General features: G+C 41.6%; 2 protein-coding genes across 3 annotated transcripts in view; both read right to left on the reverse strand.

The window, feature by feature from the left end:
• The window catches only part of LOC111874281 (ecdysone-induced protein 78C), a 76,961-nt gene extending 70,101 nt beyond the window's left edge, over positions 1-6,860 (reverse strand). The window contains exons 1-2 of the mRNA XM_023869658.2: positions 6,695-6,860; positions 1,430-1,533 (exon numbers count right to left, since the gene is read on the reverse strand). Coding sequence (XP_023725426.1) covers positions 1,430-1,533; positions 6,695-6,744 — 154 coding nt within the window. The 5' untranslated portion in view covers positions 6,745-6,860. The remainder of the gene's footprint in view (positions 1-1,429; positions 1,534-6,694) is intronic.
• A 1,482-nt stretch (positions 6,861-8,342) lies between these two features.
• Positions 8,343-20,220, reverse strand: LOC111874591 (uncharacterized protein C1orf112 homolog). 2 transcript variants are annotated; one of them, XM_023870224.2, is made up of 13 exons: positions 20,163-20,220; positions 19,693-19,840; positions 18,863-18,949; positions 18,359-18,501; positions 17,691-17,848; positions 15,900-16,093; positions 14,850-14,995; positions 14,481-14,607; positions 14,055-14,235; positions 13,242-13,470; positions 11,685-12,012; positions 10,054-10,293; positions 8,343-9,749 (listed from the first exon to the last, which is right to left on the reverse strand). In XM_023870224.2, the coding sequence occupies exons 1-13, from the start codon at positions 20,174-20,176 to the stop codon at positions 9,081-9,083; spliced, it is 2,664 nt and encodes an 887-aa protein (XP_023725992.1). In that variant the 5' UTR covers positions 20,177-20,220; the 3' UTR covers positions 8,343-9,080. The 2 variants fall into 2 exon arrangements, with proteins under 2 accessions (XP_023725992.1, XP_023725984.1); XM_023870216.2 differs by lacking the exon at positions 20,163-20,220 and adding an exon at positions 19,942-20,156 and having other exon boundaries at positions 19,693-19,842.
• Between the last annotated feature and the right edge of the window lie 270 nt (positions 20,221-20,490).

The raw sequence follows: 20,490 nt of genomic DNA on the forward strand, positions 1-20,490 counted from the left end.
CCCAGAAGACTGCTTTCTTCACTAGAGACATTCTTTTAAATTTCGTTGAGGCAGACTTTCACTAAAAGCTATCGGACAATTCTAACCGTGGCTAAAATCAGAAAATAAGAAAAAGAGAAAACGCTCTGCATAAAGAATCACAAGCGTTTCTGCGCGCATTTCGGACGCAAGTCGCTAAAAATTTATCGGAGCGATAAGAGTTTCGACCAAAGTTGGAGGAAAAATAAGACACATTCTACGGATTTCGAGATAGCGATTATTTTTCTGGATCACCTCCACACTCGTGCTGAACAATGCAACGAAACCACGGAGGTGATATGTTACTAATATTGACGGGTTCCATGTAAAGTCCCTGTTTCCTGGCAGCAGTGAAGTGCGTGGTGCGATCTGCAGCCCGGAAGACAGGCCGTCTCCTCGTGAATCCTTGCGAGTGCTCTCTGTGCTTCCAGCTCGAAGGCTGCAAGCTACGAGCCCGTTCCGACATTCAGTCTTCCCATATCACATTGTTCTTGGGGATTATAGCACGTACTGTCCACGGAATTGACCGCATTTCGGTGTCGTCCACGAGAAATGTTGTGATCTTCACAAAATTCTATGCTTCTACGCTCGCTTGCGGAGCACGTCGAATACAGTCCAAATACTCGCATTAGTTTGTTACGCACACCCGCCCACTGCAAATTTCCTCGCAGGCGTACAAGGAAGAGAAGGTGAGGTGCTGAGTGGAACTGGTCGACCTTGGTCACCCTACTTCTCTTTAAACGCACATTACCGAGCCACATGCGGATTGGACACTAGGCACTGAAGTCTGTTAGAGCCTTGCCTTAGTGGGCGAGAAGTGTCGAGAGGTTTGAGGACCAGATCTCGACGGAAGTGTTTCGCATTGGTCGAGAACTTGACCTGCAGTTATGAACAGGAAAAAGCGTGCTATTTGTTGTTCCGTGGTGTACACTATAACACGTGGTTGATGAGTGCATCTAAGTGCCGCTCGAACTGGGTTATGGGGCGGTTACATGAAAAGGGGAATTGCAATCATGCAGCTGCCAGAAACAGAACAAGAGACCTGACTGCTAGAAGCCAGCACAGCTCTACCCCGCGTGCCCTTGTGTGTGTGTGTGTGAAGAGAGGGCGTGAGAGGTGTCGCGTGGCTGTTGAACAACTCTGAACAGATTAAGCGTCAGCCCGTACGCACGAAGTTTTTTCTTGGCTACAAGCTTCGGTGCATCAGCGGCGATGTTAAGTGCCCCCCAGAAATCATAGCGTTGTGTTCAGTTCGCACAGCGCTCCCGGAGGGCCAGCTTTCTCTTCGCTGGATTGCAGTATTAGCGTTTCTGTACGCATAGCGTTGCCAACCTTACAGAGTCAAAACGAAACTTAAAGACGAGCAGCGTAGTGGTATGACTGACAAAGAAAACAAAGTGTTTGCACTTACCGGCGCTTCTACTCGACTGCGTCCCGACGCTTCCTCCTGGACTGGACGCCTCGAGCGGGCTGGAAGGCTCCGAGCCCGACTGACAGAGCGCCTCCTGCTTCACGCTGTAACAGACGAGGGTAGCGCAACATGAGGGCCTTCTGGTACTTTGATAGATGGGTACCGCCGTTTCGGAGGAACCTGCTGCCTACAGCATCAGGAGAGGAGATGAAGGCAGTACGTTCCTGCGAAACGTCGGTAACGATCCAACAGACTACACGGCATCATATGGCACAAGACAGTAACCTGCGTAGTCACTAGCTGGAGGGAACCTCAGGGCTCACCATCTGAGGACCGACCAGAAGCTGCAGTGTTGCGTCATGAGGAAGGGAACCAGTATAACCACGCTTTAGGTATTTAACGAATCTGCTTCGACTGCAGACACCATTTGCGTCGAACAGCATGAGAAGACGCTTATGAATCGTGAATCAGTAAGGATCTAACCTGTTTCAGCATTCTGCTGCAGAGGCGAGACTCGACTGGCCACACATGTCGCCCTACCGCTCCGAAACGTCGGCCTATTTAGGTCACTGCATTACATTGCAACATTACAAATTAGCCCGCACGTTAAGCCATAAGGCAATACTGCTGATGGCGAAGTAATCTGAGGCTCTGAGGAATGAGAGTATATAGAGGTATAGCTCCACAGAGTCTTAATCTCGGCACCAGATAGATGTGAGTAGCCAGCTTCACGTTCCGGCTCTTACGTCCGGGGAAAGAACCCGCGTACCCATTGCATAGGAGGCTGGGGGGTCCCAGAGCCAGTCTGGACGCTGTTCAGAAGGGAAAGTCTTGTCCCCTCTTAGTAATCAACCCTCGATATCTCTCTCGTTCAGCGCGTAACCTAGTCACTATACTGACTGAGCTAACCCGGCTCGTAATATAAGAATTCTTTGTGTTCTAATTTATTCATTCTTCCTTTAAGTTTTTTTTTCTTTTTAATACAGAAATTAAAATTCACTAGAAGCAACGATAGCCAACAAAACCAATGCATTTACACCGTGTCGATTTGAAGATTTCCCTTAGCTTTCAAATTTTACTGCGTGTATAGTTCAGTGTTCCTTCAAGTGCGAAATTATTATTTTCCTGTGTATCTTACTTAACCTGTCTTGTGTTTGACGGTTCTTGTTACCCGGGTTGCTGCCCCTGTTGACTGACTCGTGTGTATTAATGTTACGCTTAGGTTTCCCTTGACAGCCAAGTTACGTGTCTCCCGCCTCCTCTTTACGCCCGCTTTGACTTCAAACATGACGTGAAGATTTTCTTCTTCTTTTTTTTCCCTTGGCACTACAGCCCCAGTGGGCCTAGGCATACCTCCATGAACTTCTCCGTTCACTTCTGTTTTTCTAGATCTTACACATTCGGTAGGACTCCTTGGGCGGGTGATCAGCTCATCTCAAGGCCTCTACCTCTACACAAACACAAAAGCGCACACAAACTTCCATGCCTTGAGTGCGATTCGAACCCACGATCCCGGCTTCCGAACGAGCGAAGACAGTTCATGTCTTAGACCGTTCGGCTGCCGTGACCGGCCTTTTCTTGTCTCTGCTGCCCTATAAATTTGTCCTCTTTACGGAAAAAGTATGTGATAATTATCTTTGACATTCATACACCCCCCCCCCCCAAAGATTTCCTTCTACAGTAGAGAGGGAAATATCGGGGAAAACGTAGCAAATGTCACCGAAACAATACATTTTAAAAATTGCAAATGGAATTCATATAAACAATGAAAAAACAAAATCAAAATAATTTAAACAATTAGGCAAACAAAGGTCTTCCAGAGAACGACCTGCCGAAAGGGAAATTAAATACGAAATTAATTCAGCAATTATATTTGTGAGAGGCCCATTTCAGAGAAAGCCAATCCTTACTAAGGGTACATATTTATTATTATTACTATTATTATTCAGGCGAAAGCGCACAGTCTAGAGGACTAATAAATAAACAACGATTTAGACCACGCATATCTAGGCAACAGTATCGTCGCTAATCCATAAAACTTACAAGTCAATTATTTTTATTTTTGTGTTCGCGTCTTGCTGCGTGAGTATAACTAATAATACAAATTCCACCGTCAACGCTGCTATAATTTATTAACTTATGTTCCACTACATGTTTCGACCCTTATAGGATCATCTTCAGGTGTTGTGATTTACACATTTTCATTATTAAATTGTAGAGCGTGTATACATATTTACATGCAGAAGCTTAACAGGACTACTTTCTATGTACGAGTACATTTATACTGTAGCATCTAGACGTTGATTTAAATACATTATATATAAACAAAGTAAATGTATACCTGTAACAAATCGTGGGGGCCCATAGGGACGTGAGAGGTCAAGGCTTCCACATCTTCTAGACAATCAGCTCATACATGGCGGTTAGGTTGTCAGCCCTATGCACCGGTCGGCCGCCCTTTACCACCAAGAATATTCCTGGTACTTATTTCTGTTAGAGGCTGAGACGATCCCAGGGCCATAGTGGGGCTGGAAGGATTAGGTGAATTGAAAAAATCCAGTGACCTTATAGAGACTTGAACCCGCGACCTTCCGGCTTGTAGCATAGTGCTTCAACCAACTACGCTACTGCGTGCCACCAAATACAATAAATAAATATATATATATATAAAACTAAAAGTTTATTTTAAATTAATCAACTTTTAATCTTGAACTTTTAGTATAAATATACATAGAATGTAGTCATTTTAATTCTATGTACGTAAATATGTATACAGGCTTTACAATTCAATAATGAAAATGTGTAAGTCACAACACCTGAAGATGACCCTATAAGAGTCGAAACATGTAGTGGAACATACGTTTATAAATTATAATTGCGTTGACGGTGGAATTTGTATTATTAGTTACAAGAGAAATTTCATTTATTAAGGAAATGCTTGGGGACGGTCTGGGTTCTTCATGTACAGGTTAAAACTCACCTATGTATAATTTATTGACTGCGTAGATGAAGAAACAGATGTCCCTTCGCAGCTGTACTCGTACATCATGTATGTAACATATAACTGTTCAATATCCATTTGACAAATGACATTACAAATCTTGTTGCTGAACATAACCTCAACGTGGACGTATACTTCGGTATGTGCTTTCATAAACTCACAATTTCAGTTGGCAGAAAAAGCTTACGAAGTGATATGTAGATCCTACATGCCTGTCTTGAAAAGAAAGAATCTTTGATTTCTTTCTGCTGATTAATATTCCACGATAAAGCACTAACTACATTTCACATAATATTACGGTATACGCATCCACGGAATGAAAACAAAACACTGTTCGCTCCTTGTGATCTGAGACGAAGGCCTAATTTTATACAACCTAAGGAGCCCAGTAGCCGTGCGGTCTAAGGCATGAATCGTTTTCGCCCGAACACTGGGATTGTTGGTTCGAATTCCACTCGAGGCATGGATGTCTGTGTACGTATATTATGTTTGTGTTGTTCTGTGTGTAGGTAGCGGTCTTGCGCCGAGCTCATGCTCATGCTCCAAGGAATTCTACCGACTGTGTATAGATTAAGACACTGAAATAGCGGCCAAGGTCCACAAAGGCTGCAGAGCCACAGATACTCTTAGATAGCCAGTCTCGTAAATTTCTGCTGATCCTCGCCAGCACAGTCGTTCTTGGTTTCGGGCCCCATGACCATATTTTTGTTCTTTCCAGACATTACATGTTTTGAAACGGGGCCTCCTCTTCGACGAGAGGCAGGAGCTGACTACTATTGGTCATTGCCCTTCTAGTGGGGAGTGACTATGATGTCTCTCACTCTCACTCATTTCCACTTGTCCGATGCTGGCAATCAATGACTCTGTCATGCAAAGGAGCCAAGTATGATAATCACAAATGCCGGTGCGGTAATCTCGCAACTTTCGTAAGTCTTGTCGCAAAATAATAATAATAATAACTTGCATTAATATATCTTTTCAGAAAGAAAGTTTTTTTTCTTCAAACAAATGATAGGTAAGGAAGCCATAAAGTTTTCATAGCGTTAAATGATATTACGAAGGCTCAGAACACATCTGTGCAGTAGGCTACTAACGTTAAAATTCATTCAATACACGAACGAAACTTCTGGAATGCAAACTGACAGCGCATGGAAGTGCTATTGTATTTTGATATATGGGCTTCGTATGGAACATAGAAAGTTAAGTATCGTATATAATGACTGGTCGCAACAATTTGCTTTCAACAGGGAATATTCTTTTGGAATTCGTGTCGTCGTGCTTAATCTCAGACCGTAAAAATTGGCGCTTATATGTTCTCAGGAAGTCTATAGCAGAGTCAAGCATTATTCGATAGGTCTGATGATACTGAACTATCAGCAGTTACGAGTTTACGAGAAAGCAATTAAGACCAAACTCGAGGTCCTTTCGCGGCATTCGTCTAGAAAGACTGAAATAAACCAAGAAAGAACACATGATAGTAAGAAATTCCTTAGCGATTCGAACCAAGTACCTCCCGAATATGCATCTAGAGTCTTGCCGCTATACGGAAGTGTGGGTCAGGAGGCCAGTAGCCGGTCTCCTGCCGGCGAGGTCCGGGTTTAATCTGAAGGCTTTGTTCTCGACAAAATGACACGTGTCCAAGGTTTCCTCCTTGTAGCCTCCTTCCGTTTTGCCGTATCAGCCACCACTTTACCAACGCGTAATGCCCACCTAACTACATGAGCAGGGGCTTGAGTAAAAGGCCTCATTCTTCTAACAAATAACTTCAAGGAGCTGAGCCCTTCTTGAGAAGCCGCCAATTGTGCAGCCATTCAAGTACTTTCCAGCATTTTATGGAACCACAAAGTTCATTACCGTTTTCACAAGAGTCCTCCACCGGTTCCTATCCTAAGCCACATCGATCCAGTACACACCACCCCATCCTACCTCTTTTAAGATCCATTTTAACATTGTCCACCCACCTACATTTTGGTCTTCCTAGTGGTCTCTTTCATCCTCTCACAAATAGAAACAAAAACTGAAAGTGCATCACTGAACCGCAAATCCAGGCACAAGAGTGAAAGGGGTTGCCGTAACCTTATTTTAGCAAGAAGTTCATTGAACAATACTTACATTTTCAGTCCCTACCTAACGATAGGCGCACTGAGTCTTCGTTACAAAGATAAACCAATTTATGCTTTTTACTGTGAGAATCTTACGGAACGCTTAGATGGCAGGAGTGCAGTGGATTTCGATACAAGGGCAATGGAGCCCTTGGGCCCTACCTGGTGACGGCAGGGCTGGGAGGGCTAGGAGACGAGCTGGAGGGCTCCATGTCGGCCGTCCGTCCGCTGCTGGCATCCTCACAGTAGACCCATGACTCGCACAGTATCCACAACACACACACGCGGCCCTGACAGCCCTCCGCGCCGTACACTCACTATACTGACAAGGAAGCCCAGGCCGGACGCCGAGCGTCGGGACGTCCTCGTTTTATTGCGCATGGCACTACTGAACAATATTATAGCACTCTCGCTTTTTTTTTTCATTCCGCCCCAGATGCTGGCCGTACTCGGCCGCCATGCGTTGTGCCCGGCGCACGCGATCGATTGCCCATGTGTGTTATTGCAAGTAAACAAACGGCTTCCTGGATCGCTAGCATCGCTGCCTGCGCCCAGAAGAACGCGATAATTCCAAACAAAACGGCCGCAACACACGCGAGTGACATCTGACGTAAAGTAAAGAGTTTCTGGGGTGTGACTCAGTGCATCTGGTACACCGTTACCAACGTTTCGGAGGGACCTGCTGCCTCCATCTTCAGGGTAGACGAGTAGGCTGAGCGTGGAAAATGGTACAGACATAGGGAAGGTCGAAATCGGTCGATTTCTCCCTTGGAAAACGGCCATTTAGCCGTATGTAGCAAATAGTTCACGTAGGTAAAAGGTAAATTTGTCCTTGTGCTTAACCGATTAAGCTCTATTCCATGAATGCATACGGGGGAGTGGCTGTATAGATCCACATTTTCTTGAGCTTGGCACTAGTAGGAGGTGAGTGGTCAGCTTCACGCACCGGCTGCTTTACCTCCGATGAAGGAACCCATTTCACATAGACAGTGTTAAAAAGTAAGTTCCTATCTCACAGAAAACACAGTGTCTACATTACAAACATTATTGGGGTAATGCTGTTAAGGGAAACAGTCGCTGTTTACTCTTACAATCTATGAAATGTAAACACAATTAAGGTCAAAATGCAGACGTTCTCATGTTCAAGCATAGACACCCATATGCCTGAAAGGGTCAAAGGGCCAGCATTCTCCCTACACCAACTGATTTGTTCAGGGCCTCGTCCACTCTCTCCCTATAGCCGTGCCGTTTCTCCAAACTAATCTCTCGTCTATCCTAAAGGAAATGTTCCTCCAAAATGTTGGATTACTTTCATTGGATGAAGGGCTTTCATATCCCAGAAGATATAATTCCTCAGTGAAGTTAAAGTTGTCCCCATCCTTAATTATGCACCACTCCATGAATACGTATGGAGAAGTGGAGGTATAACTTCACACATTCATAACCTAGGCACTATACGGTAGCGAGTGGTCTGCATCACGCGCCGGCCACTTCACCTCAGGGAAAGTGCCTCCAGTACCCTTTGGATAGGTGGCTGGGTGCGCTTCAGAACCGGTGTGGACACTGTCTATATTCCCTGCCCCTGTCAGGAACTGAACACTGACTGCTTGGCTGTACAGCTTGTTAACAACTGCACTGACTTCATTAGCCTGGCTCTTACTATCCACAAGGAGACCTTGATTCAGTTTGGCAGGACGAGTGTAGGTACACTCGCTTCCCATCCTACAGTTACTGAGGCTGAGGTTTAACCCCATCTCCTAAGAATAACATGCACAAATAATCAAGTGTACACCATCTCCGTTGTATATTATGCTACACTTCACATATCCACACACTCACAGAACAGACACGATATACTGCAACAAGACTGCATGCTCATTCATGACCTCATAGACTTCAGTTCATGCAACATCTTACTTGACAATTCATTGCTCTGGTAACCTATCAGTGCACTTGATAACAATGATACATGTCATTCTTGCAAAACATTTTTATGTACATAGAAGGGAAATTTCCGACTTTCGGATAAAACTGTAAAGACAGAACAATCAAATTCAGAAAAAAGTTTACTTATACAAGTAAAGAATTTTGGGAATGATTCAAATCACATGCAAAAACTCTTATCACAACATTTGCACATCGCTTCAACAGCTATGGATGCATCACATACTCGTAATAACAAAGTATGCAGCAAATATCATATTTTCAGGTGTTTTTATTGGGCCTGTGACAGGAAGCTGATATGGGAGTACAACACTGTACCGTTGATCATTTTGATTGATAACTTCTAATATCTCTTACATAAAAGACACAAAATTCGGTAACAATTTTCATTTCCCATTACAGGCCAACCAGACCTAGCCTACAGCATGATCCATGCTACTGTATCAGACTGCTTGTCTGCCTTTTCCGTTTACTCACACATGGCCTGGATCATAAATGGATGAGTATGACAGAAGTAACTGACATAAGTACAAATGAGTGCACATTCAACATATAATTACAGAAACACACATAAAATTTATGAAAAACCATTCAAACTGATGATTCAATTCAATGCTGACACAAGTGTATTCAACTGAACAGCAACTTTCAGTACTTCCTGTTTTGCTTCCACTGGCAGACTGCTGGACTCACAGAACCTGACAACCATGCCTGTATCATACTTCAGCCTTTCAATTGCTTTGATCACACTGTCCTCAGTAACAGCTACCTTCTGTCGCTTTGGCAGATGATCGATACTTTTAATCTCTTCTGATGTATGAAGTTCCAATTTTGGGATCAGCTTGGTGTCAGCGACAGATTCACGTTCAGTCACAGAAGTTTTGCAACTGTGAGAAAACTTCACTTCAGACTGACATTTAATATAAGATTCAAGTGACAGGAAATTTTCAATAGATGCCTTCACAGGCAACTTCTGCAAATATGTTCTGGTTTTTCGTTGGAGGTTTTCATTGTTCTTGACAGACAGTGCAAGAATACATTCATGAGAATTTACATGTGCAAAATATGTGAATGTTTCTAATGTCATCTGTTGCACTATTTGATTTTCATCTAGCAGCAGAGAGGCAAACAATCCTGCTATGTGCTGGAACACTTGCATCTGATCCGGAGTGGAGTCCACAAATGTATCTGCAAGTCTGTTCAAAATGGTAACAACCTTGAGCTTCGCTGCTGATGATCCACAGGCAATGATGTCCTTCAGCCTTACAAGAACCTAAAACAAATATAAAGGCTCTGAGGTTCCTACGGCATTGAATCTCGTCACTAAAGTCTCCTGGGATGTGATGTCATATAATCTGGTAGACAGGTACCAGTGTTTCAGAGGAATATGTTGCTTCAATCTTCAGGGTAGAATAAGTAAGAAATTACATCATATACCCTGAAGAAAGAGGTAATAGGGTGAATCCTGAAGACGAAGGCTCCACATTCGTCTGAAACATTGGTAACCTTCAGAATCCAGAACACTTGTTTAGTTAAAAAGAGTTACGTTCTTGAATCCAGAATAAGACAAGGCATACCTGAATTAATTGTGAGTTGCTCATGTGAAGTGTAAGAGGAGCAGACAGTGAGCACAGAACAGATACAAAATGATTAATCCACTGGAACCCTTTAACGCTCGTCTCCTCAGCAGTCAGAAGTTCGTTAAGGGCAACGCGCTGCCACAGTGTCACCACATGACCTGTAATGGCTGACAACATGTCTCTCTCATTTGGAGTAAGCAATTCAACACACTGTGAAGCAGCAGCAAGGATGTCCACCTGGAAAATTGTGATGAAAGAGACGAGGGCATGAAGCCTTTATTATTAATGTGTGCAGAACTGGTCATGCCTGTCTCCATTCAGAAACGAATGAAGAACTTGGAAACATAAAAAGAATTGATACTATGGTCTTGTGGGACATGACGCTGTGCAGCTTAGCCAGTAGGTTCCAATGTTTCAGATGAAGTCAGGGTAAGTCAGTACAGCAGGCTTCACACACTTCCGACACCGTTCAGAGCCGCTACTCACTACTCCTGAATGAGTTTGCTCAAGGTCAACAACATTCTAAACTTTTTCAAAAGTTACAGCAGTGTAGGAACTAAATTTTATCCACTGACTGGACTCCATGGCATCATATCCCAGAAGAAGCAGCCTTCATACGTTTGTTATTTATTCAGCAACTCTGCCAAGACTATACAGCATTAATTTGGAAATGATGTGAAAGGAAGCAACTGTAGCCTAATGTAAAGTACTACCCTGCTATTTGCCTGGAAGCACTGAGACAAATCCCCCGCCCCTCAAACCCTCAGTCACAATAACCAATCTCCACACCAAGATCTGAACCTCGGACTCCCAGACATGAAGCAGGAGTGTGACCATAATGTTACAGAAACTATGCTTACAGCCTGTTTACAGTTTTAATTATTCATGCTCTTAGTACTTGTGGGATTTAGACAACACTTCAAATTATAAACTTACCAAATTTTGAACTACTGCATCGAAAAAGTTAATTCTTATATTGTAGGATGAAACTGACAGTTACTGTGGCTTATCCAGTGTCAAAATAAAGAAGTCTTAATGCACTGTTTTCCTGAACAAAAGTCAGTTTGGAAACAGAGAGAATGCACTAGAAGAATGCTGAGGGGTCAGCACATTATCTGACTGCTTTTGTGTTACTTCACATACTCTTGTGAAGAAGGTAATGAACTCTTGGGTTCTGTAAGAGGCAGGGGAGTTCTTGACTAGCAGAATGACTATTATCTTCTCAGGGACTCCGCTACATGAGGTTAGTTAGGCACCAGGCAAGTTGGCTCGAGAGGTAATCCTTCCGATTTGTATTATGGGGGTGACGGGTTCGAATCTCAATTGAGACATCAGCTATCCTGGTTTTCATTGGACCCTCCAGGAAAATTTCATGACAATATCTCAAATTAAACCATGGCAGTTTCCTTCTACATCCTTTCTAATTCCTTTTCTAGTAAATCATCCAACCATGTGACACTATACAGCGTGACATAGTGACAGCTTCATTGTACCTCTACTCATATGAAGTAATAACAGTGACATCACACAGCAAGAAACTGATTGGTTCAGCTGGTGTGCTTTGGTATTAGCAGCTGTGAACCTGCTGTTCCAATACCAGAGACTAGGAACAAACTGCACATACAAACCATATGACTGTACAGCTCAGGTGAAGCTGGAAGTGTAAGCAACCTCTCTGTATGCAAGATGGCGGCCCTCACTAAACTCTCAGTCACTGCTGCCTTGAGCTTTTCTGGCAAAGCTTTCACGCTTAGAGCTTGCCACACACACAGATCTGTATCTGGAGGGAACATTTCAACTATCTGCACTTTGTGTTTATTTGGAAGCAGTGGGAACAGTCTGCCAGCAAGCACTGTCACGTACGTCTTCTCGGGGCGCCCGTGATGATGGACAAGATGTTTCATGACTTCGATGAGATGGCACAACTGCTGGAAGCACAGTTCTGAGCTTCCAGACCTGTAACAACAAACACTTAACTCAGTGTGAGAAGCAAAAGAACTCACCACTATTTCAGATACTTCTATTAACATTTTAAATCTCACACTTTCAGGTGGTGAAATTTCCTCCCAGAAGTTGTCCTTGTATTAAATTAAGCATAAAGCCATGAAGATTTATGAGAGAGGGGGGTATAGCTCCATTCTTTCTTAACCTTAGACACTAGATGGAGGTAAGTAGCCATCAGACAAGCTGCTCGGTGGGCACCACCACAAGCTTGGATGCTGTGGAGAAGAGAAAATTCTTGCATCTTCCAAGGATTAAATCCCAGTTCCCCAGTCACTATACTGTCTGAGCTACCCCTGATTCAGGCCACATTTTTTAACAAGTGTAGTTAAACAACTGCTATTTTTGTTATTCTGTCCATTTTTACTGCCTCTTCCACTTTGATTTTTTTAAAGAGCTGCAACACATCAAACATTGAATGAACATGCAACAGAACGGTACGGTTAAAGGCAAAAGTGAGAAACTGGAAATGACTACATCTGGGTGTCCTAAACAAAATACTTTTCATTACCCCATTTTCTAAATATGTGCAGGTACAACTGTTTCAAAACGTTCCTACCATAATATGTGTTCAAAGGCAGAGCACTAAATAGTTCTGAAGGGGGCTGGTGGGCTGTGTTCACAACAGAGGAGATTTTGGGAAAATATGTGTCATCACTGCCTGCTCTGTCATGACACTGCTCACCCCAACACCTGCAGCAGCTGCGAGGGTTGTTTTGTCTTTCTGTGGTACAACACTACTCCAACCTGCGTGCTTAACCCCAGTCAGAGTTCACTGCAAAACCAGCAATACAAGGCATAAGCTATCACTACTGTTCCACTTCTTGTAGTTACATTACAGATGAAGAAAACTGGTCTCTGCATCACAGAGCAGAAACTGTAGCCAGTCTTTATCCTCTCTGAACTACCACTGGAAAAATGAATGTGGCTGCATAAGCTGAATAATATGGCTTCTTCTTCTGGCATCATTTTATGTCTTATACAGGTTAACGGATGAAAAGTATCCACTCTCTTCTACCTTTCCAGAATTTTTTGTCACTTTCTTGCCGGGGCTTCTTACCTTCTTGCATGTCTTCTACTACCAAGAACTAGAGCTACTGAAGTCAAATGTAATATAGCATATACAGAGATGTATCTACTGAATGAGAAACTTGGAAAGTAAAATAAGAAATGGAAGTTCATACCGAGCCACAATGCACCAGACGTCCATGGACAGAAGTGCCCTCCACACGGCAGGCTGCATAACACTTGCAATCAGAACGTGCTCCACTGAAAGGAATTCCTGCGCTGAAGTTGACATGACAAATGCTGCTACATGAGTGACTGTATATTCATACAGGTCCGTCATCCTCTGGGGCTCATCACTGTGGCTCACTCCAGGGAACTGCAGATCCCAACTCATTTCTGCGTGGCCTGGAACAAACAGGCAGTGGAAGATCATCACTTGTGGTATTTGAAGCCATGTATTTGTACTGTAGCTGAGGCTGGAGGGTCAAATGATTCGATGAAACTGAATAATGAATTGGAAAGGGCATGGAAGAAAATTGTGAGGTGCTGTTTCTCTAAAATATCTGTGAGGGTCCACCATACTTTAAGTATACAACTTGCCAGAAGGAGAGTTCCCTGCACTCATTGAGATATTTTGTATGGCAGTTTTGGTCCACACTGCATATTGAAAGCAGTATCAAGTAATTATTTAATGATGTGTTAATCTGTGACATTATCTGATGAAAACACACCCTAAGAGATGTTTTACACACAGTATAATATCCTAGAATTTGCTGTGAAGGACTGAAGAAAACCTTGTAAAACCTCAATCTGCACAATTTGTGTCCTGGTGAATATTTGTCAGTGTCTTGGAAGGATCTACCTACATCTTTAACCTGAAGGTGGTGGTAGCAGGTTCCTAGGTTCATCTGAAACACTGTTCTGACAAACTGACACCTCATACAACATAAACAGAAGCATGTAACATGCCGTTCTGAGGCTGCACTTACAATAGCCCAGAGTTCTGAAGAGCACAGACAGTATGTTAAGCTCTGAATTGCAGCCCAGCCACAGTTTTCTTACAGCCTGACTGCAGTGAAGAAGTTTCTTGAGAATGGAAACCGACAGCAGCAGGAAAGCAAGTCGCTCACTCTCTGCCTCTGCTAATTTATCAACATAAGCAATGACTTTCTGGAATGGAAACAAATGCACTGTTATTAAAGATTATCAGTGAATTTATCTCTTAGAGGTGGCCACTGTACATACCACCTGCTTTAACAAACAAAAACTTATGCAACAGTACAAGAAGACATAATAACGCACACAAACACACAGATCATGCAATGAAGGTTACTGCTTTCTGGTTATGTGAGTCAGTCAGCTAATTAGAAAGCACTGCTTACAGACAAACTCCTCTGTAACTAGAGCAGTATTACCTCTGTGAATTCAACTTCTGCAACAAGATGTGCCAGCAGAGGTTCTGCACCTATGGTCATATGTGTCTCCACGTTCTGTATTACATCCTTAGGTACGTTTTTCATCCGCAGATACGGAGAAGAGTACCTGAAAAGAAGTACTAATGACTGGATCACACTGGACACACCTAACATGAACACCATCACTGGGCAATAACAGTAGCAAATGACACATAAAGCACAAGCAACCACTACCTAAACATCACCTGAAAATGTGCATGGTATCAGAGTAGCGAATGAAGAATCAATCAACCATGAAATTCTAAACAAAAGTCTAGTAATGTTCATTATATATATACATATTATCTGAATCTAAGAATCAGCACATACCTGTAAGCTGTGAGCAGCATCTTAAACAGTTCGTCATGACAGGGGCCCAGAAATCCACTGTACTGGTCACACAATTTGATAATAATTTTTAGAGCAAAGTTTCCAACTTTCACAGTCCGTGTTATGAACTTCATATCAGGTTGGTCCTAAAAAGACAGTAATGTTAGAAATGGTTACTCTGTGTTAGTGCACACACGTGCATGCAAGCGTACATGTGTCTTTTGAGATGCAATGCATGTAGCCTGGTAGATCAGTTCTACATTGTGGAGGGACCTGCTGCATCAGTCTTCAGGGGAGAAAGGGAAGCTCAGCATGGGTAAAGTGGTACAGACATAAGGAGATAAAAACAAAGAATGTAGCCAGAAATGCTACAATTCAAAGCATTATAATCAGTATAAGGGACATATCGCCAAGTAGTGAGAACAAACATATGAATGAGGTACAAACATGGATACTGCAAAAGGAAAATCACACAGAACAAAGAGAGAGCTGTTTTTCTCAAACAAACATATTTTACTGTGAAAAATGATATGTGATAGCATGGAATACATTTACCTACAATCTAGTGCAGTGTGACAGTTTCAATCAGTGAACAATTGCATACAGATGGCTAAGTAGGACAAAAACATGTAGCAATTGATATGATTTTAATGTCATTTTAAATAAAAGAGAGATTGTGAGCAGTTTTAGGTTGCCTTAGAGACAGAAATGAATGAGTGAGGGCTACATCAATGCCATTAACTTAACTCCGTGGTTTTAGTCTGCAAGTGAACTATACCGACCGAGCGACCACTGCTTGTCGGCGAAGTTAGTGCCAACTTTAGTGGATAGAGGGTGTCGCATGGTCAGCACAATGAATCCCCACAGCAGTTCATTTCGGTTTTCTAGACCGAACATCAATGCCACATGATGCTCAAAGATAATATTATTTCATGATTTATTAATTCTGATCATCAAGAACTCTTAAACCACCATGATGCTGACAGTTACATATCCTTCCAAACACACTCTATATCACAAACTTGCTTATACAAGACGAATAGTACTTACCACTTCTATAACACTCTTTAGGCTACGTGAAACATCTGCAGCCAGGAACCGGAGGGGTCCCGCAACATCAAGGCGAGGTTTCAAATGGTCAACATACTGAAAGGCCAGGCGAGCATAACCCTTCCACTGTTCTGCCATGGTCTTCACATCCAAATCCATCACCAACTGGCCAATTTCCCCTAACATATCCAGTACTGACAGACAGAATGTATGGTATTTAATTTCTTTCATTCTGGTCCGTCACACTAATATTATGAAAAAGTTAAATAGTTCCGTCCAGTGTGACCGGTTAATGTATTGGAATAGCCACTGTAGTTGTAAAGATTTTAGATTTTACAGCCAATTGTATATTATTTATACTGTATGTATATATTTTAACTTTTAGAACATGTACTGTAATAGTGGCTTCTAACTGTTGATGTAAAGGTGTCCATCTGAAGACCAAAACATGTAAGGTCATGAATAATTGAAATAAGAAAATCTTAACGAGTCACACTGGACGGAACTATTTAACTTTTTCAGAATGTATGGTACATAGATAATTTGGCAATACAGCAATACAACGCTCGGAGCCAAAAAAGGACACATCACAATACACAATATACACAAAATACAGGAAGAACGACTCCCATAGTGGAAGAATGCTGTAGTACGCGAATTTGAGTTAAGACGCGTAAGATAATGGATATTAACAAATTTTGATATATATACATTTTAAATTTTATTATAGTTAGTGAAGAATGTGCACTTTAGATAATTTTAAAAACGAAACATGATGGCGAGCAATGTAATAGCTTGACGTAAATAACACACCTGAGGATGGTAAAGTGATGCCGAAACATGTAGTGAAGTGACATGTGAGATTGAGTGCACTACAAGACGGCTAATAAATACACATCATGGACGAAAGCGAAAGTAAACCGAGATTTGAGGTTTTCACCCGTCTTCTCTGCATAAAATAATTAAGAACCTATTATTAAGCAAGAAATAAAGAAATAGGAAAACTAAGGTTTGATCAGGATAAGTAGCCAAAACTGTATTTCCACATCCTGAAAGTGAAGCAGGAGTAACAGCCTCTGTGGCATGATTCTTAGTAGCATGTAAATGAAGCCATGATAAACACTGCAGCAGCAATGTACTACCGGATGACAAACACAGCAGAACTACAAATCAATATAAAATTTTCTCTCACTTGGAAAGCAATATTTATGGTCTTAACTAATTTAAATGAGCATTAATAATCTACATTTAACTTCTTAATATTCAAATCCACTGTCCTAAAGAAACCCTGAATCAGCATTTCTGAACATTTTCCATTTATATCTTATCTTATGGTTATGACCGTATTAAAGTCTCTTTTTGTCTTCGCCCGAAGCTATCCTGCTTTAGTGTTGTGTTGACGGTCATAGCCATAAGATACTGCACACACAAAAGGATGCAATATATAACATTTATTTTCCAGTTAACATGCCCCTTGGTCTCAAGAGTGTGCAGTTTTCAATGGCAACTTAATTTCTAACCCAAACTGTGCATTTACAAACATGACAAGTTAATGCACTTTTCACTTTAAATAGACTTTATTCATTTCATGTATAGAAAGAGATGTCAAGATGTTTTCAGGCCCTTTCAAAGTACATGATATAATCTCAAATATCTACTTAACAAGATCACACATGTCCACTGAGGTGGATGTACCCCAGTTTAGGGCTGCTGCCATAAATGGTAATTTCACTGTATTTGAATTAAAATTGCAATAAAATTGACAACAGAGAAGTTGTCAAGGCAACTAACTTTCTGTAAGCAGCTCTAGTTCAGCCTCATAAGTGCATCTGAACTGCAGGTTCTCTGAAACAACTTCCAGAAAATGCAACTGCAACTCACGACTCTTCTGGAACAGTGACGTTAAAGCATCACCAACAGGTTGGAACAATGCCCCATACATCTTCTCGCTGAAACATAATGCAATACGTTGCATTAAAAAGCTGTAATCACTTCACTGGCAGTTCATTATGCCACATTAAGCACAGACAAACTTGACGAAAATGTTACTCTCTTCAGGTAACTGTACATACAACATAAGATTGAGTATTTTAGATCAAAACCATATTATGTGTCAAAGCTGGATCTATTTCTGAAACACAGTGGATTTTGTGCAAAAATAATGGATGAGAGACAAAGTCCAAAAAGTACACTGGAAGTGAGGTTCTTGGAGCAGTGACCATTAAGAGCGCTGCCTACTGGAACGTGATACCAAGTAGCCCAGTATAAGTTCACCGATATTTCAGAGGCAAGCACCACCTCAGTCTTCAGAGCCAAAGGGTAAGTCAAGAACGTAACCAGCAAGACAAAAGTGGCAAGCAGAATAGTCTTAAAATATGTGTTATGCCATCACCAGAAACTTTACAGTTCATATATGAAACCACAGCTGAATCGCAAAATGAAAATCAAGATTGGCTTACCTCTCTTTGCAATGTTTGAAAGCTTCATACAGGATGTGTACAGCTACTTTTGGAAGACTGGGAACTAAAGCTGCGTCCACCTTTCCACTTCTCAGTACATAATGAAGTGCACTGTCAATGCATGTCAGCAGTTCAGTGCAGACCTACAGAAACCATTTTTGTTTTCATTATTACACAGCGAAGAAAATAATTTCAAGTACAAACTAGGGATGTACAGACAGCCTGAGCTTACTCATGCTGTGGTCTTCTGGCTCATGACACCATGTAGTATAAAGTACTGTGACATAAAAAAGTAAGCAAAGTTGTCCTTGTGCGCCATGAAGATGTATGGGGTGCTGAAGGTATGGCGCCAGCTGGGTGGTACCCAGAGCTGGTATGGAGACAAAAATCTCTGCTCTCCCTGCAAACCAAGCCCTGATTTTCCCATCATCCAGCCCATAGCCTAGCCATTATACTGAGCATATAGAGGTTTATTGTCAATGCACTATAGCATTCATAACATACCTGAAGCAAGCTATTCACACTGTCCAGAAGTTTGTCACACTGCTGAGTCTGTGCATCCTGCAACCTGGTGCAAATCCCCTCTAAGGTCTGAAAGAAAGATTACAGACTGAAATAATCAGTGTTGACAGACAATAAGGAATCTTACAAAAAATAAATGGTGCTTTATTACTTACTGACGCTGTCAGCAGTATCATGCCCACATGACCACAACATTTAGTCAACTGTGACTTTTTGTTTTTAGGCAATTATGATCATTAAATGATGTAGTACTTTATGTCTACATAAGTAATTTTCTCTTAGTGAAAATGCTTTGTTATACTCTTTTGCTTGTTTCCAAACTTTAAACTCTTATCATTTTTTTTTTTGCATAGTGCCCACCTTTAGAGTTCTAATGTAATTTCTGTCTGTAGAAACTTAAAAAATCTTCACAGTGCTCAAAGACAAGAATGCAGCACTAATCATTGTACCACAATGTTCACTTTCTTCTGACTGTATTCCACTTCTTAAGCATTTATATTTAAGAATTCATTGTTTTTACAACATTGCATATATGGAAAATCTGAAGTATGTTTAAACAAAACACTCATTTAAATGGACTCCATTATGCAAAAGTAATTAATATCTTCTTTTCTGAAGTCAGAAACATGAACACAAACAGCATGCCACTAACCTCATTTTATCATCATTATTATTCTATATTCTTCACGAAATTACTGAATATGACAATGTTCCCTCCTTAACTAATAGATGTCATATGCACACACATATAATCAGGCATACAGCTTGGCAATAGAAGTTGCAATGATACATGACTTTAATAAATAAATTACCTCGTTAAATAGCTGTCTTGTAGAAGGCAAGGCATACTGAAATAATTTTTCTTCCACATCATTTACAGGTATACAAGGCAAACATTTGCTCAGAAGGGCTTGCAAAGCCTGAAGTGACAATGCCTTTTGGTCTGGAAATTCCAATATTCTGTAATTCCAGTTAAGGTAACATAAACTATGACAGAACAGAAACTGAAACCCAGTGCCCCTAACTCGTTAACACATAACAAATGTGCATTTAAAGGATATTAAAAGCACAGACAGTGAGTGCGCAAGATTTTCCTCCACGTTCGGTATTGACCATTCCGAAAATTTTTCTATCAAGTCGACAAATGATTCATTTTGAGAATTCATTCTCCCATGTTCTAAACCACAAGGACAATCTAATATATTGTAAACTGTATACACTTTAAAGCTACTAACACAAGTCGACTCGAACCGCGCAAACTTAACAAATACAACCCTCTTACCGGCTCTTACGCATTCATTGGCTACTGTCTGCGCAGGGATACCAAGCTTTGAGTCATGACACAGTATAATTAACCACAAATTAATTAGGCCCAATCAAAATTACATTGATATGAAACAAATTTTTCAAGTCATTAAATATCATAAACAGCCAGTCACGGTAGCCGAGCGGTCTAAGGTATACACTGTCTTCGCTCGCTCGGATGCCAGGATCGTGGGTTCGAATCCCACTCAGGGCATGGATGTTTGTGTGCGTTTTTCTGTTTGTGTACAGGTAGAGGCCTTGCGACGAGCTGATCACCCGCCCAAGGAGTCCTACCGAACGTGTAA

Source organism: Cryptotermes secundus, unplaced genomic scaffold, assembly GCF_002891405.2.
Source record: "Cryptotermes secundus unplaced genomic scaffold, Csec_1.0 scaffold47, whole genome shotgun sequence".
Lineage (NCBI taxonomy): Eukaryota > Metazoa > Arthropoda > Insecta > Blattodea > Kalotermitidae > Cryptotermes > Cryptotermes secundus.